General features: G+C 44.4%; 1 protein-coding gene across 3 annotated transcripts in view; it reads left to right on the forward strand.

The window, feature by feature from the left end:
• The window catches only part of Ddx11 (DEAD/H-box helicase 11), a 96,967-nt gene that overhangs the window by 66,312 nt on the left and 15,016 nt on the right, over nt 1-15,639 (forward strand). For all 3 annotated transcript variants that reach the window (XM_071610288.1, XM_071610289.1, XM_071610290.1), the window contains exons 5-10: nt 6,825-6,987; nt 7,297-7,444; nt 11,290-11,538; nt 11,963-12,049; nt 12,358-12,515; nt 15,483-15,528. In XM_071610288.1, the coding sequence (XP_071466389.1) occupies nt 6,857-6,987; nt 7,297-7,444; nt 11,290-11,538; nt 11,963-12,049; nt 12,358-12,515; nt 15,483-15,528 (819 nt within the window). In that variant the 5' untranslated portion in view covers nt 6,825-6,856. The remainder of the gene's footprint in view (nt 1-6,824; nt 6,988-7,296; nt 7,445-11,289; nt 11,539-11,962; nt 12,050-12,357; nt 12,516-15,482; nt 15,529-15,639) is intronic.

The raw sequence follows: 15,639 nt of genomic DNA on the forward strand, positions 1-15,639 counted from the left end.
CTTGGGCCTTCCAACCTACATTCCATCACCAAAACTATAAAAAGGGGAAACAACCGCACTTCCACGGATTCCACCTCTTGGGTCCCCTTCTTCCTCTGGGAGAAGTCTTTTCTGCTGTCCTTTAATAAACTTCTAATTTCTACTCTGACCTTGCCTCGGCGTGCTTCTTTGGTGTTATTCTTCAACATTGGGGAAGCAAGAACTCGTCACCGGTCAACAGCGGTAACAATTTCAGGTTACTTAACCCTATGGTGGTCCCCATAGGGGTAACTTCTGATTTTACTTTTGAAACAAAGCCCAGGATCTAATGCTAGAACTATAGCTCTCTTAATTAAAAAAAAAAAAAGTGAAGGGAGAAGAGAGGGACCAATCCAAGTCTACAGCCAAGTATTAACTGCCTTGATCCTCTCTCTTCTGGATGCCACTCTTTTGAGGTCTAAGTTTCTATGACATTGTATGGTTTACTATATAACTAACCGTTTTCCTGCTTCTGGTCTTTTTTCCTGCAAAACCATCCTTCATGTTGCTTCTGGTCTTTTTTCCTGCAAAACCATCCTTCATGTTACTTCTGGCTTAATATCTCCAAACATTGCTTTTTCCATTTCACTCCTCTCTTCAAAACTCTTCAGTGACTTGAAAATTGCTTACAGTAGGAATGTTTAGCGCCTTGTCCAACCAGACTCCTACTGAATTTCATGTTCTAATCATGTCCAAAATATATTTTTTAAAGTACTGGCATGCTATAGGCAAGCACTATACTGCTGAGCTATACCCCCAACCCCTTTTTTATTTTGAGGCAGGGTATTGCTAAGTTGCCCAGGCTGGCCTGGAATCTGCCATCCTCAGACTCCGAAATAGGTGGGATTACAGGCATGTGCCACCACATCTGGCCCAATAGTTGCTCCTTAACTGGAAGATTCATACATGGGTGTGTGTGGCGAGACAGAAAGGGGAGATATTTGAAACAATGGGTAGAATCTAGTGTATCTTATTCAAGTGTCAATTGACTAGACAATTACTTCAAAAATATTTTTATGCTAAAATAAACAGCATAGGATAGAATCTAACATTTACATAAATTTTAAAATTTAAACTTTAAAGACCTTTTCAGGGTTTTTGTGAGCCACATTCCATGACCCTGAAAGGTATAAGTTCCTTGCTGCCGCAGCCCGGCTGGCTGGGCAAAATAGCTGGGTGGTGACGAATAATTTGTGTACGTTGATACAGCAGGAGTAGGAGCCCTTTATTGCAGGACAGGAGCAGTATTTATACATTCCACACAGCTTATCTAATTAACATAAACTAGATACATCAGTCAACCAATAAGGAATCTCCACACTTAATGGCTTGTTTTTGTTACTTCTCAAACCACTCCCTCTGGCATTTTGCCAGGCACCATCAGACTTGTTTATGAACTCTAACATTCCCCTGGCAAAATGCCAGGTGTTATTTTGACTTGTTTGCAGACTCTAACACCTTGCCCTCACCAAACTCTCCCTGTCAGTGATAGATGGAAGCAGATGACAAAAACTCACACTAGCAACACCTTTTGTATATCCCCACCTCCCAGCTTCTACACGACTCAGATCACTGGTTTCACTTCACTCCTCATAAGATCTTCCTTCAGGTTCCAGCAGCCCTTCCTGACATTTCTGCCCTGTCAGGAAGTCACACCAATTTCTGGGACCGCTAGCATAAAGGGCTTCGGCTTGTTTTATATTATCATGCATTTAGAAAAGTTAAGAATCATCTAGCCCAATTCCCCATTAAAAAAAGGAGAAACCAGGGAGATGAAGGGATGTGTCTTGTCCTAATTTGAAGATGAGCCGGTTATCTTCTGCTTCCTCACATGTTGAAGTTTGAACATTAGAGAAGCAGACTCACTCAAAATTGGCCTCCTTCATCTGATCTGAGTCGATTTACCTGTCTATACTCACTGCCTAACTCTGGCTTCAAAAACAGGGTTGGGTCCTAGCTTCCTTCACCCCTGCAGGGCGGTGCCCAGCACCAAGTAGGAACAATTCCAAGGAACTTCATCACCAGAGCTCTTTTCACTTACACTCATTCATCTTCTGAGGCTGAAGATGCCACACAACTCTGTGGAGGTGGCAGGGCAGGGTTCCTCCGCTTTAGAGGCAAAATAACGAAACTCCAGCCATGCTATGAGCTGACAAAAGCCGGGACCAGAATGCAGGATTCTCGAGTGCAGCGCCTCGATCCTGGGATGTTTGGTAAATGGTAAAATGTAAGCCAGTTTAATCAAATCAACCACTGCCGAGAGCCTGGTACATTTGGCGTTAATGGGCAGAGGCTCAACCAAACACCTGGTACCTATCGGAAAAGTTGAGAGAGGCAGGCACTGAACCACCACCACAGCCTCCAAATATGGGAACGCTAGTCCAGCCAAGCGCCAGACAAAAATTCCGGCGCTCCCGCAGCTGCGCAAGCGCAATGCCACAAACCCACGCCCCCTGATCTCGGCGTCCCAGGGCACGCCGGCGCGCTCAGGAGTGCGCAGGCGCAGAGGCGCGGGGGCGTAGTAACACTGCCAGCTCTGCTCCCCGAGGGCATTGATCAAGACCCAGCAGCGCGGCGATTCAAATTCAGCAACTGACCTTTCTGATTCGTCGCCTGCCTAGCCTAGGTGACACAGCCTTGCCGTGCGGGTGAGCGTAAAGTTGCACGGTAACAGACTGAGAGCGAGAAGAAAGGAGTTGAGAAAGGGTCGCCTTGGAGAGAAGTTAGTGTGGAGCTGTGTGCAGTAATGGGTCTTCTATCTGGGCGGGGGCGCGGGAAACGATCCGGAAGCGGAGGAGGAGGAGCCAGTGATTGATGGGCGAGAAACCAATGCGAGGGTACCGGGAAGGCGGGGTGGGTAGGGATAAAGATAATAGCCAGCACGTGTTTAATTTGGCGCAGCTGTACTGCTTTTCATAGTTTATGGTCGCTACACTGTAAAGCTCTTTTTCTGTGAAGAAAGTGAGGCTTAGATTAATTTCAGCAAAGGTAGGGCTGGGATCCCAAACTTTGCAATATGACCCCAGAGCCTATGCTTCGGGACTCAGAGTGGAAAAGGGTCCAACAAAGAGGGCTGGGATGAATGCAATTGACGAATTGTGGGTGAAAGTGTCATAAAAGTGGAAGTGAATACTAACAGATAGCTGGCTGGATCCCACCTAGTGTGAGAACCTTGAGGATGGAGAGGGGAGGGGACAAAAGGCCAGAGCAAGGTGAGAATGTGGACCATGCCGTCTCCCCAGCAGTAGGAGCTTTGCAGCTCTGTGGCATGATGTGGTTTTGTTAACAGCAGGTGCAGACAAGCTTTTCTCTTCTGGCTGTGGTGTTTTGCAGGTATGTGAAGTTAAAGCATTTAGGAGCACAACAATAGTATGGAATAATATAGTACATGAAACATGGTTCAGGCTGCATTAAAAAAATACCATAGACTGGGTGGCTTAGACAACATTTCTTTTTCTCCCCACCCCCTTTTGAACTCAGGGACACCCTATCACTGAGCCACATCTATAACCGGTTTTATTTTGACATAGGGTCTCCTTAGTTGCTGAGGTTAACCTGGAACCTTTGATCATCCTGCCTCTGCCTCCTCCTGAGTCATTGGGCCTCCAGTGCCCCCAATTTTTTTTTAATTCTAATTAGTTACACTTGACAGCAGAATGCATTTTGATTCATTGTACCAAATGGAGTACAACTTTTTCATTTCTCTGGTTATACACGAAATAGAGTCACATGATTTGTGCAATCATACATATACTTAGGGTAATGATGTCCATTCCATTCCACCATCTTTCCCACCCAAAAATTTATTTTCTTCAGGCCTGGAGTCCAAGGTGGTTTTGTTGGCCAGTACCTAGTGAGGGCTCTTCCAGCTTGTATTAGAGCAACCTTCTTGGTGCATCCTTACTTGGTGAAGAGAGATGACACTTTTTTCTCTCTTTCTGAGGCCACCTGTCCTACCAGATTGGGACCCTATCCTTTGGACTTTATTTAACCTTAATTACCTCCTAAAAATCTTGTCTCCAAATGCAATCCCATTGAGGGTTAGTTAGGCCTTCAGTACATGAATTTGGTGGTGGTGGAGACAGTTTAGTCGGTAGCAATAGTTTATACTCAGTAAATAATGAGTGATAATTGAAGACTGGAAGAAGTGAACACAGTCAGAAATAATGTGTACTTGAAGTGCTTTCACAAATCTTAACCTCACTTAATAAGCATTAGATTTGCCTGCTTATTGTGTGTCTTAGCACTGGTGGGAAACTCCAGGGAGAACTTGGGTGGCAATTCATGGTTGTACCCCACACAGCCCACCTGAAAGGTCTGGAAAAATGATAACAGATGTCCTCAGTAGTGCTTAGTGAATCCATTATTTTCAGATTTATCTAAACTGTTCTTTAACTGTGATTAACTTGTGCTGCGTCTGGAATAATGAGATCCATAATTACCACCCACAAGGAAGTGAAATAATGATCACTTTTGTTCTGTATTGTTTTATGTTGTCATTCTAAAGTTTGGTAACCTAGTCTTTCTTTTTCATCCTGCTTATCTGGGTGGGAGGAGAAGTTAGGAAATACAAAGCTCAAGGACTTGAGGTGTGGCAGAAAGAGTTGGTTGCCGAGTTAACCATGTGCTGAGTGAACTTGAGCAGGTCACTTAGTTCTGAGTGCCAATTTCTTGTCTATAAAATAGAGCCAAGAAAAGTACTTAATATAGTAGATTGTCATGAGGTTATATGAAAATAGTTTAAGCCCTTAAAGCAGTAGCCCTTGGACTAGATATTCAAGTTATGGGACTTCTCTATTCATACTTCTGATGAACATAAACCAGTCCCCATGTCTGTTTATTTATTCATCACAATTTTATTGAATTCCTGCAAGCTGAAGCCCCTCATTTTGAGTCCTGTGGGAAGGGAAGAACAAAATAGACAAGGTTCCTCTTGAGTAGCTTATATTCCAGTGGGGAAGAACAGTAAATAAAATAAGTTCAGATAATGCTAAAAGCTGAAGAAATTAAATACAAGGTAATGTGATAAAAGAGCAACTTAAAATAAGGCAGCAGCTGGGCATGGTAGTGAACACCTATAATCCCAGAGACATGGGAGGCTGAGGCAGGAGCAGGTTCAAAGCCAGCCTCAGCAAATTGGCAAGGCCCCAAGTAACTTAGCAAAACCCTATCTCAAAATAAAATATAAAAAAGGGCTGGGGATGTGGCTCAGTGGTTCAGTGCTACCGGGTTCAATCCCTGGTACCAAAACAAAACAGCATATGTTTGAGGGGTGGGTGGTGGCAGTGTAGTATGGTCAAACAGGGAGAGAAAGTGAGCTGAGTTCTAAATATTGACTCACCATTCTCAGGCAGAGGAAATGGTAAGTAGAAAGCCCAAGCTGATTGGGTCAGGTTTTCTCTTGGGATTTAGAACTAAGAAACATGAAAGATGAGAGTTGAAACTAAAGGTAAAGGGGAGCTGAAGAGACCTTGCATTGGCTAAAGTTTTGGGGAAGCAGAAACTGCAAGTAAGCTGAGGAAGACAGACTGTGGCTCCATCTGACATCTGAGTGGGGTAGTGGTAGGTAGTCCATGGTGTTTACCTGTGGTGAGGTTCCTAGAGGTGTCTTAAAATACTAGTTCATCTGCAAGAAGTCCTATCTGCCAACAAATGGCTTCTGCTCCTGGTTTTCCCAGATAGTCTCAATTCTTAATCTCTCAATATGTGTTTTTCAGTGAATCTCCCTTTTGCTTATGCTAGTTATTTGTTGTAGCCATTGTTGAAGCAGAGCCATATAGACCTGGATTCAGATCTCTGGTTTTCCTATTGACTGTTTATTTATAAATTATTTACTTTTTTCTTTTTCTTTTTTGGTGGTGCTACAGATTGAACCCAGAGCCTTTTGCAAGCTAGGCAAGAACTCAACCTCTAAGCTACACCCACATCCGGCAGTTATTTAATTTCTGTAAGCATTAGTGTCTAACAAGTGTACGCTTATAGTTTTGTACAGATTAAATGAGATAATAAAAGTTAAAGGGCTTGTGGAGTATTTAACACATAGCTCAAAATTTGTTAGCTGCATTTCTTCTCCTTTCCTTTATGTTTTAATGAATTTTCAATTGCATATCTCCCTTTGTTTCTGAACTTTCCTAGTTTTTGCTTTGGTTGTTTTGCTTTTGACTCACCCCTTCTGTAGTAATCTCTACATTAGGGTAGTCATTTTAACTGCTCCTAAACTGTAATGAAGAACATCTTGGAAACTACCTTTCCTCTCATAGATGGATTGACACCATCACTGGTCTTACTGAGGCCAGTGTAGTAAAGTTGTGTTTTATACTTATTAATAGAAGAGAAAGTCCTTCCAGATATCTTAGAGAAGTGACATCTATAAAGAGAGGTATGAAAACAGGGTGGAAGAGTCATTTCTCCAAATGGCAATCAAAGGAAGAAAGGATATTTAAAAGCTGTCTTAGAGGAAAATTAGTTTGAGGAGAACAAAGATGAAATAAATACGGAGCAGAGAAGTTTCTTGAAACCTTGGCTTGTCAAGGAAAGACAAATGTTGTGGTCTTAGTGTTGGGAAGATGGTCCAACTAGAGCTTGGTGGCAATGAAGAGAGCTCTTCTGGTCTGGAACCAAACAGCAAACATTTATTTCTTGAGGCCAGAAACAGAAGTAGGGAGCAGATCTGGTTTGTACTAGAAATGGAGGCTAGGATGAAATAAGCAGATGCAAGCTATCTGTAAAATAGGGCTGTGTATGTTCACTGTGCCTTCTAAACAAGCTGTACTGATAATTCTCTGCTTTGTGCCGTGGTTTTATAGGCCTTCACAACAGAAGGGAGAGCAGCTTTGGCATGCCAGTACTGCATGGCAGAGGTGTGGGAGAAGGATGCTGCCAAAATGGAACCACAAGCAACAGCCTTGGTCCCACTGACGCCCGTTTTCAAGAGGAAAGCTGTCAGCCTTCCACAGAGGCATCAGAAAGGTATCCAAGCAGCAGTGAAATTGCAGGGGGATTTGGCTTAGGGACTTTCCTAGGCTGCATTCTGCTATAGCCATTTCTGATGAATGTTGCTAGATATTTTGCATGATTTTGGTATGGCATCTTGAGGATATACACATGGTAAAAAGAACACGGTCTTTGCTTGCAAAAAGAAAAAAAAAATAGTACAAACCCAGGAGAAAATTCAGTAACAAGTATTATGGCTATGTAGTATGGCATCTCTGTAGCTTTCAAACCATTTCTTCTCTCATGAGAGAACAATCACATTTCTTTTTCTTTTTTTGTCCTCAGGACCATGACTAATAAAACTCAGGAAGTTGTTGGCATCCATTTCCCTTTTCCCTTCCCACCATATCCCATCCAGAAAGACTTCATGGCAGAGCTGTACCAGGTTTTGGAAGCTGGCAAGATTGGGATATTTGAGAGTCCAACAGGCACAGTGAGTATGAGTGGTGAAGAACCATAATTAACACAACTTGGAGGGAGCCTGACTTGCTTTACTGCCTACCTCTGCAGAGATTTTCATGGTTTGAAGTTAGGCAAAGCAGTTGCTCAGTTTATCTTTCTGAGTAATAGTCACTTTTCTATTAAATTATTGATTACAACTCCAGGGTCTGAAAAACACTAGGCAACCTACAATTTAAATGGCAGAACTTCATCCATAACACAGAAATATTCCAGATTTTTCTGGCACCTAGCTGCTTCACTTGAGGAACATGAAAATGACTTTGGATTTTTCACAGATTAAACAAATAGGTCTGGTCTTCAGGATCTAGGTTACTGAGTGCTCGAGGGATTTGACCAAGTTTCTTTGATTTTTATTGCCCAGTTTTTCTATTCATGTCTCTGATTTTTACAAACAGCATCCTATTTGTACTTATGAAAACAGTATCTTTCTGAGAATATCCATTTTAATAGTATTTGAAGGTTTTTTTTCCCTTCACCTTGTTTCATTTTGTTTGTTTGCCGTTTTTCCTCTCAGTTTGGGTTCCTTGTGTGGAGGCTATCCTCATGGGGTGAATCTTGTTGTCCTTCTGTTGCTGTTTAAGGACAGGTACCAACAGGGTGGTCGAGGAGTCTGTACATGTAGCCGTCTTGTGGTCTTGTAGATTGTGCTGCTTTATTGGGGCCTCGAGGTTTGGGTAAATCTGGAATTTTCCCTGGAGTCATTCAGTTTCTTCAGAAGAGCTCCTATTGGCTTCAGGTGTGGTCCTTCCCTCAGTTCCCTGCTCTCAATCTAATCCTCTTTCCCTTCCCCACTCTCATCTTGTCTCGCCAGCATGTCAGGTCATCTCTTTGCCTTCAGTGCCAACTGTGGCCCTGCCAGCTTCAGGGCCTTTCTGAGGCTGACTGGCAGAACCTTGGGCTTTAGAGTCCTCACTCTGCTAAGTCAGTTCCATTTCTCCCTCTTTTTAAAAAAATATCTTTATTTTATTTATTTATTTTTATGTGGTGCTGAGGATCGAACCCAGGGCCTTGCACATGCTAGGCAAGTGATCTACCACTGAGCCACGACCCCAGCCCTCCATTTCTCTCTCTTTTGCATCTTTCTTAAATTGGTTATTTCCCCTCTTCTATTTTCTTTGTTTTTGTGCTCTTTTATGACTTTGATGCAGCTTTAGTATGTTTCTTTTTGGAAAAGAACTTGGGAGAGTGGACTTCATCCTTGTTTAACCTGAAGGCCTCTCTCTTTCTCCCTCGCAGAGCTTTCCATCTCCATCCTCTGCTCGCTTCCTACTTTTCATCTTCTTCCTCTGCTCAGCCCTTGCATGTTGATGCCTTGGTTCTGTGGCCCTGTGTGAACCTACTCCTATGACTCAGTTGCCCTTTATGTTCTAAAATCTTCTAAATCACCCCTCAGTGGAACTCTCTCCTGTTATCAGTGCCTTGGTACCTGCTGATGCCTGGCATCACACCCAGAATGGAGGTGTGTGTTTTGTTTTTGTTTTTGTTTTCTGCCACGTTTTCCAGTGCATAGCTTTCCCACCATCACTGACTAGAGGGTTCTGTACCTCTGCATGTTCAGCTCTAAGCCCAGGGCTCCTGCAACCAGCAGGTGGTTGGAATAAATGAATTTATTTGACGTAAATTGTTAATCTAGGATGGTACTCCATGAAATAACATTGCTTAAAGCTAGGTATTCTGTGAATGCTTTATTGAGTTTATTTCATTGCTGAGATGAACATTTGGTTATACAGCCTTTTAATAGGTTTCAATCTACAATTTTTTTTTTTTTTTTTTTTTGTCTCTTCATGGAGCTAGGGATGGGACCCAGTGCCTCATGCACACTAGGCAAGTGCTCCACCAGTGAGCTCCACCCCAGCACTCTAGATCTACAATTTTTGTGGATTTTTCTGTATCTTCTTATAGGATATAAAATTGTGGAGCCTCAATTAGTCTTATGTAAGTGAATACTCATTTCCTCAGCTCACTTTCAGGTGAAGGGTAGAGGCTTTATAACTAGGCATCTGTCCCTGGGTCATTATTATGAGGAAGGGTGGTGCATCTTGCCTGTCTGAGCCCAGTGACAGGTAAAGCCCCTGGCTCCTCAGCTCACAGGCAACAGCTACCCTGGGTTCAGCTGGGGAGTGCTGCCTGGAACTCTGCCATTTAGTTTCTCTCAAAAGCTGAGAGAAATGGTATATGAGGCTTTTCTAAAGCAGTGTGATCCATCCACTAATCAGAAGTGTCATTCTGGCATAGGGCCTTCCAAGATTTGATGAAAGCTGAGAGTCTGCATCTTGGCAGAGTGGTAATTTTATTATTACTTATTAATAGCAAAAAATAGCTAACTCCAGTTCAGTTATCGTGTCCCAGGAATTGTTTGGATCCTGCCCCAAATATTAACGTTTATGTATATTAACCAATTGAATGCTTGTACAAGGAAGGTATTACTATTATTATTCCCTTTTATTTATTTATTTATTTATTTTTGCATATATGGAAATGGTTCTTGAGAGGTCAGCCCAGAGTCCTAGAGCTGGTAAGCAGAGGAGCCGGAATATGACCCAGGCAGCCTGGTGGTGGCATCCCTCTCTGCTGGCTGCTTCCCCCGCTGCACATGTGTTTTACTGCAGTGCACTTAACTGGAGCAGGTCTAGAAATCCACCCTGGGTGCTCAGATCCCTTTGGGTTAAGCAGGCTCTGAATGCTAACTGCCTAGACAGAGATTCACCTGAAATCAAACCACCGTCTGGACCCTACAAGTAACAGCCTTTGGGGCTCACTGCAGTCTCCTCTCTAAAAGAATTGGGTCATTTTCTTAGGGCTCCATAATGAGGTGCCACAGACTGGGGAACTTAAACAACAGAACTTCAGGGTGTCAGCAGGTTGGTTCCTTCTGAGGTTTCCTGACAGAAGGATCCATCCAGACTTCTTTCCTTGGTTTGTAGGAGGCCATCTTCTCCCTATGTCTGATTACATTGCTTCACCTCTGTCCTTGTCTTCATCTGGGGTCCATGATCCCGTTTCCAAATAAGACCACATTCTGAGACACTGTGGTTAGGACTTCAGCATGGGAGTTTTGAGGAGATACATTCAATCCAGAACAAGGACTCATGGGAAATTCTGATCTTTAAATCAAAACCAGAAATGTGGGCATGTAATCTCAGCAACTTGGGAGGCTGAAGCAGGATGATTGCAAATTTGAGGCCAGCCTTGGCTATTTAGCGAGACAGTCTCAAAATTAAAAAAGGGCTGGGGATGTATCTCAGTGGTTAAGCTTCTCTATGTTATGTCCCTGGTACCAAAAATAATAAATAACTTAAGAGTAGATTTTCTAGAGCAGTTGGCTTCCTTTCAAAACAAAACAAAACGCTGGTACTCATGTGACTGGTCATTTTATATTTGCACATCAGTTGCATTGAAGCTGAGAGTCAAGTGTGGCTCTCCTTGGCAAGTATATGAGATTTCATGCTATAAATTTTTTGGCTATAATTCTTTTGGGGGGGGGCAGTTATTTATGTAATATCTCACCACTGTCTAATTAGCAAGCTGTATTTATATATAACCTGATAAACCACTTTAAATTCTCTTTTGGAACAATGAACTGGTATACTTAAAAAGGCGTTCTCTCCTGCTTCTTGGGCCCAATTCTTATTTCTCCTGTCTTCCTGTTTTTATTGGCTATTCTGTGGCCTATCTTCCTTTCCTTTCCTAGGTGGTCTTAGAGTATCATCTTAATTTTTAAAGCCAGAGCTGCTTTGACACCATACTAAAATGGAGAAAGTCATTTGGGAAACTTTACATTTTGCTCTGTTTCTAAAGGTCATTTTCTTCCTCCAGGGAAAGTCCTTAAGTCTCATTTGTGGGGCCCTCTCCTGGCTCCGTGATTTTGAGCAGAAGAAACAAAAAGAAGAGGCACGTCTCCTGGAACCTGGAGCTGACCCCTTAGGTGGTGGGAGGGACCAGCCCCCATTTTCCTCATCTTCCTGCCAAGAGCCCCCTGACACCCTGAGGCCTGCCGGGGAACCAGACTGGGTTACCCAGTTTGTACAGAAGAAAGAAGAAAGGGATTTGGTGGAGAGACTAAAGGTGAGATCTTGTGTAGTAAGGAGCAGTGGTAATCAAGTAAGTGGGCCTCAGCCATTGTTTTGGGCCACATATGAGATTTAGGTATCCCTTGTCCTTCACCTTTGCATTGCCTCGTAGCCCTCTGTCAGTTTTCTTGAATCATTGGTGCTGCCTCTTTCCTGTTTGTTTGAGCTGATGTCTAGGCCTTCTCCAGTCATTACTTACCTGGGAAAGGATCCTAATTGTTGCTCTTGACATTGTGGTTTGGAGGGGTGGGGCTGCAAACTCAATTATGCAGTGAATTTGGTTACTAGTGTGGTTTCAAGAGGGAGGATAGATTCCCTGCACTGAGTCCTGCAGAGGTTGAAGGTGTGGCGGGGGCTTCCTAGGAAAGGCATGGTTGGACTCCTGCTGGCATATCCTTTATAACTGTTACCCTCTATAGGAGGAGCAGATCAGGAGGAGGAAGCGGGAAGAGCGCCTGCAGCAGACCCGCCACAATGCACAGCTCAAATATGCAACCAAGCGCCTGGTGAGTTTGTCCCACCACAGAGTCCAGGCAGGTCACACTGCCTGGAGACTCGAGTGAGTGACCAGGGCCTCAGACTCCTCCCTGTCCCCCACTGGCCACATTCTCCTCACCCAGTAGTTGGGCAGCTTGAGTGGTGGAGGCATAGAGCCTGGGAATGGATTTCTCCAGTCGAACAGTGAGGTTTGTGTTAATAGGCCTCCCTGGGTGCTTTGTTCTTGGTGATGGCCACAAATGCAGGCTAACTCCTTCATGAGGTGGGGGCCCCAGTGCTGAGTCTTCTTCCTCTTCCCACTGCCAATTCTACACAGAGACAAGAAGAAGAAGAGACTGAGAGTCTCCTCCGCCTCAGCAGGGAGATGCTGGCAGCAGGGACAGAGGCAGAGCAACTAGAGCAGCTGGAATCTGGGGAGGAGGAGCTTGTTCTTGCGGAATATGAGAGTGATGAGGAGAAAAGAACAGCCCGCGGGTAAGACAGCTGCTGCCACCTCATGCTACCACCCACAGTCATTGGGGACTTCTGGGGAGGCAGCTCTTCCCCCATGCCAGAGACACTTGTGAAGAATCTGCTGAGAGGGAGTGGCAGCCACCTGCCCCTTTTGCTTAAACCAGGAGCCTTCTCAGGGTCCAGTGATAGCTGGCTCTTCTCCTGTGCCTGTCAGTGGCCTCTTATGTATTTACTCAGTTTACCTCACAGCAACTCAGTGATGGCAGTAATTGGAACTGCAGCCCAACTAGGTGCTATGCCTTGACAGAGGCCACAGGCTAAATAGGTAGAAGGGCTGGGATGTGAACCCAGACAGCCAGGCTCTAGATCCCATGCTCTCAGCTTCCAAGCTGCACTGTGTGAAGTTCATGACCCAAACCAAGGAGTCCCTAGTTTGAGCTTTTTTCCCTCCTTACGGCTTCTGTTGGTCCAGATGCTTAGGTTTCCACTTTATTAGTCACCTGCTGGGAGCATCAGAAAACCCTAAAGAGAACAACTAGGCCATTTCCAGGCCATACAGCCCTTCCTGAGATCCTTTTTTCTTACTCCCAGCTTAATTCCACTGGTGCCCTATGAGTGTATGCTCTAGGTATGGCCTTAGTCGGATGCTACAGCTTGGAGTTACACTCCAAGTGTGCCGGGCATTTCTGTTCTGTCTGAGGATTTGCTCATGCTGTTTCCTCTAAATCATCCTGCTCTCCTCCCTTGGCAAATGCCTTCACCTCCTTTCAGGCCCTGCTCATTTGTCATCTAAGTGGTCCTGGGTATCAGCCCTTTGCTGTGTTTTGCTCAGGAACTAGCTTTGTTTGGGTCTGTCTTCCTCTCTGTGACTGGGCTGTGTGCTGTGGGGTAGGAGCCTGGGCTTAACTCTTCATGCCCAGGGCCCACAGTGTTTGGCTGCAACTAGCTGCACTCTGGGCAGGTTAGTTGAACTGAATAATCAGACAGTGGTTAGTTTCAGTCCTTGTAGAAATTCAGAAATGCCAAAATGTCAAAGTCTGTAGGTGGTCTAGAGAGGATTCGTGGCCTTATTTAATTATTTCTAAGTTTGTGTGGTGGTGCATTTTACTGGTAGGAGAGGGCCTATGAGTTTTCAGTCCAGAGGCAGAAGGCCTGTGACCCACCCCGCCACCTCTACAAAAAATTCCTAAGGGTCCTGACCTAAGCTCCAATATGTATTGGCCATTTCACCTGCAGTCCTCCTGGTGACAGCCAAGATCATGAATGTGGCCCTCCAGGGTGTTGCTGAGTAGGACTGGGAGAGCATACTTCCCGTTTCTGCTTGAAACTTTGTAGAAGAGAAGATTGGGCGCATTAGTATAGATTTCTTCCTCATAAGTATTGTCATCCTCTGAAAAGTTTCCCCTGATTTTCCCTCGTGTGCTAAAACACTCCCCAAGACTCTGGAGGGAAGAAGGATGATGGCATCACTGGTGGTGGGGAGAAGATGCTGGGATCTGCACTCCAGCAGAGTTCGGGGCAAGGATGAGAAAATATACCTTTGGCCCTTCCCTGAGGGTGATGGGGAGAATCATGAGTGTCCCATAAGCCCTTCCCAAAGGTGGCTTTGTAGCTTCTACTTCTTCCCTAAAGTCCGTTGGAAACAAGGTAAAGAACTGAGAGGTGTTTGTGAATATTAGAGAAATAATATTCTTAGGGTCTGGGCAAGAGCTATTAATCATGCAGCTTAGCTTCCCCAGTTTCTGATGCCCTGGTGTTTTCAGAGAGATGTGAGCCTTTCAGGACATTACAGATTCCTCATATAAAACTTCTGCTGTGCAATTCTTTACATGTCCTTCCCCTCACCTAGATCCTACTGACCTTGTCTGACTTGTGATGAGTAATTTAAATCCAAGCCTTTGAGACAAAACTGACAACAGTTGTTTATTGATTAAGAAGCCAACCTTGTAAATAACTTTTCTAATGGTACAAGGCAATTGCATTTCTGCTTAAAAAAGAAAAAATTCATTCATGGTGAATAAAGCATTTCTATTCCATATGATGCTCCAGTAGATGGCATGAGTCTATAAGAGCATTTTCTGTTTTTAAGCAGCCTCAACTGATAATGTTGGCTAAATTTATCTCCGAATTTCAGTGCCAGTAGACTTCTCATTCACTTTTGGAAAGGGAAGTCTGAAGCACTGAGAAGAGTAGAGGTTTGGTTACAAGTGACAGCATCTTTCACTTATTGAGTTGGTTAGTTGTGACTTCACCAGGAAATGTCTGTGAAGTTCTTACTGCTGCCAGGCTCTGAGTAGGGCCCTGAGACTCAGCAGACACAGACCTTCTTGCTGCCCTGTACACATGACAGGAGACAGACCAGGAATATGTGGCTTTGAATGAGATGTCACAGTGAAAAGGTGCAGATTGTCATGGGGTATGTCAGGGCAGCAGACCTACTTCAGGTTGTAAAGGCAAGAAAGGCCATGTTGATGCTGAGATCTTAACATGGAGCAGGAGTTGGTACAGTCGGGGAGAGAGCCTTCCAGGTCAAGAGAACAGTTTGTCCAAAGTCCCTGAGGAAATCAAAATTCTCTTGGAAAACTGAGGGGAGTGTAGTTTTCTACAGGGTGGACAGTGGGAGGAGAGGAGCCCACTATGACTCTCAGAGTCAAGCACCCAGTCTCCAGCATTTCAGCTTGCAACATAGGTTTGGGGACGTGATGCCCTTCCTTTTTTCTCTCCACATTTCCCTGGGTTCCACAGACCTGAGTAGCAGTGGAAGCTGGGCCTAGAGCCTGCCTGAGTGTCCTGAGCCAAGGAATACCTGCTGCTTTGGTAGAGGCTTGTTGCTGGGCTGTTGCTCTGTGTTGCCCTTCAGGCTCAGCACTCACACTGAAGCTTTGTGGGCTTCTCAGGAAAGGGGCTCCACCCTACTTACCAGTGATGTTTTGTAGTTGACCTGAGTTTGCTGAGGGAAGACTGTTCTGTGTTCTGTTGCTCTCACAGAGTGGATGAGGATGAGGATGACCTGGAGGAAGAACATATAACTAAGGTAAGATGCTGAGTCCTTATGTATTTCTGTGTGTGGGCCTGAGTCAAGGGCTCTCTGCCTCTGGCGAGAACACAAAAGTCACTACAGCTGCTTCTTAGCCTTCTTTCAATG

The sequence above is a fragment of the Marmota flaviventris genome, chromosome 3, assembly GCF_047511675.1.
Source record: "Marmota flaviventris isolate mMarFla1 chromosome 3, mMarFla1.hap1, whole genome shotgun sequence".
Classification (NCBI taxonomy): Eukaryota; Metazoa; Chordata; class Mammalia; order Rodentia; family Sciuridae; genus Marmota; species Marmota flaviventris.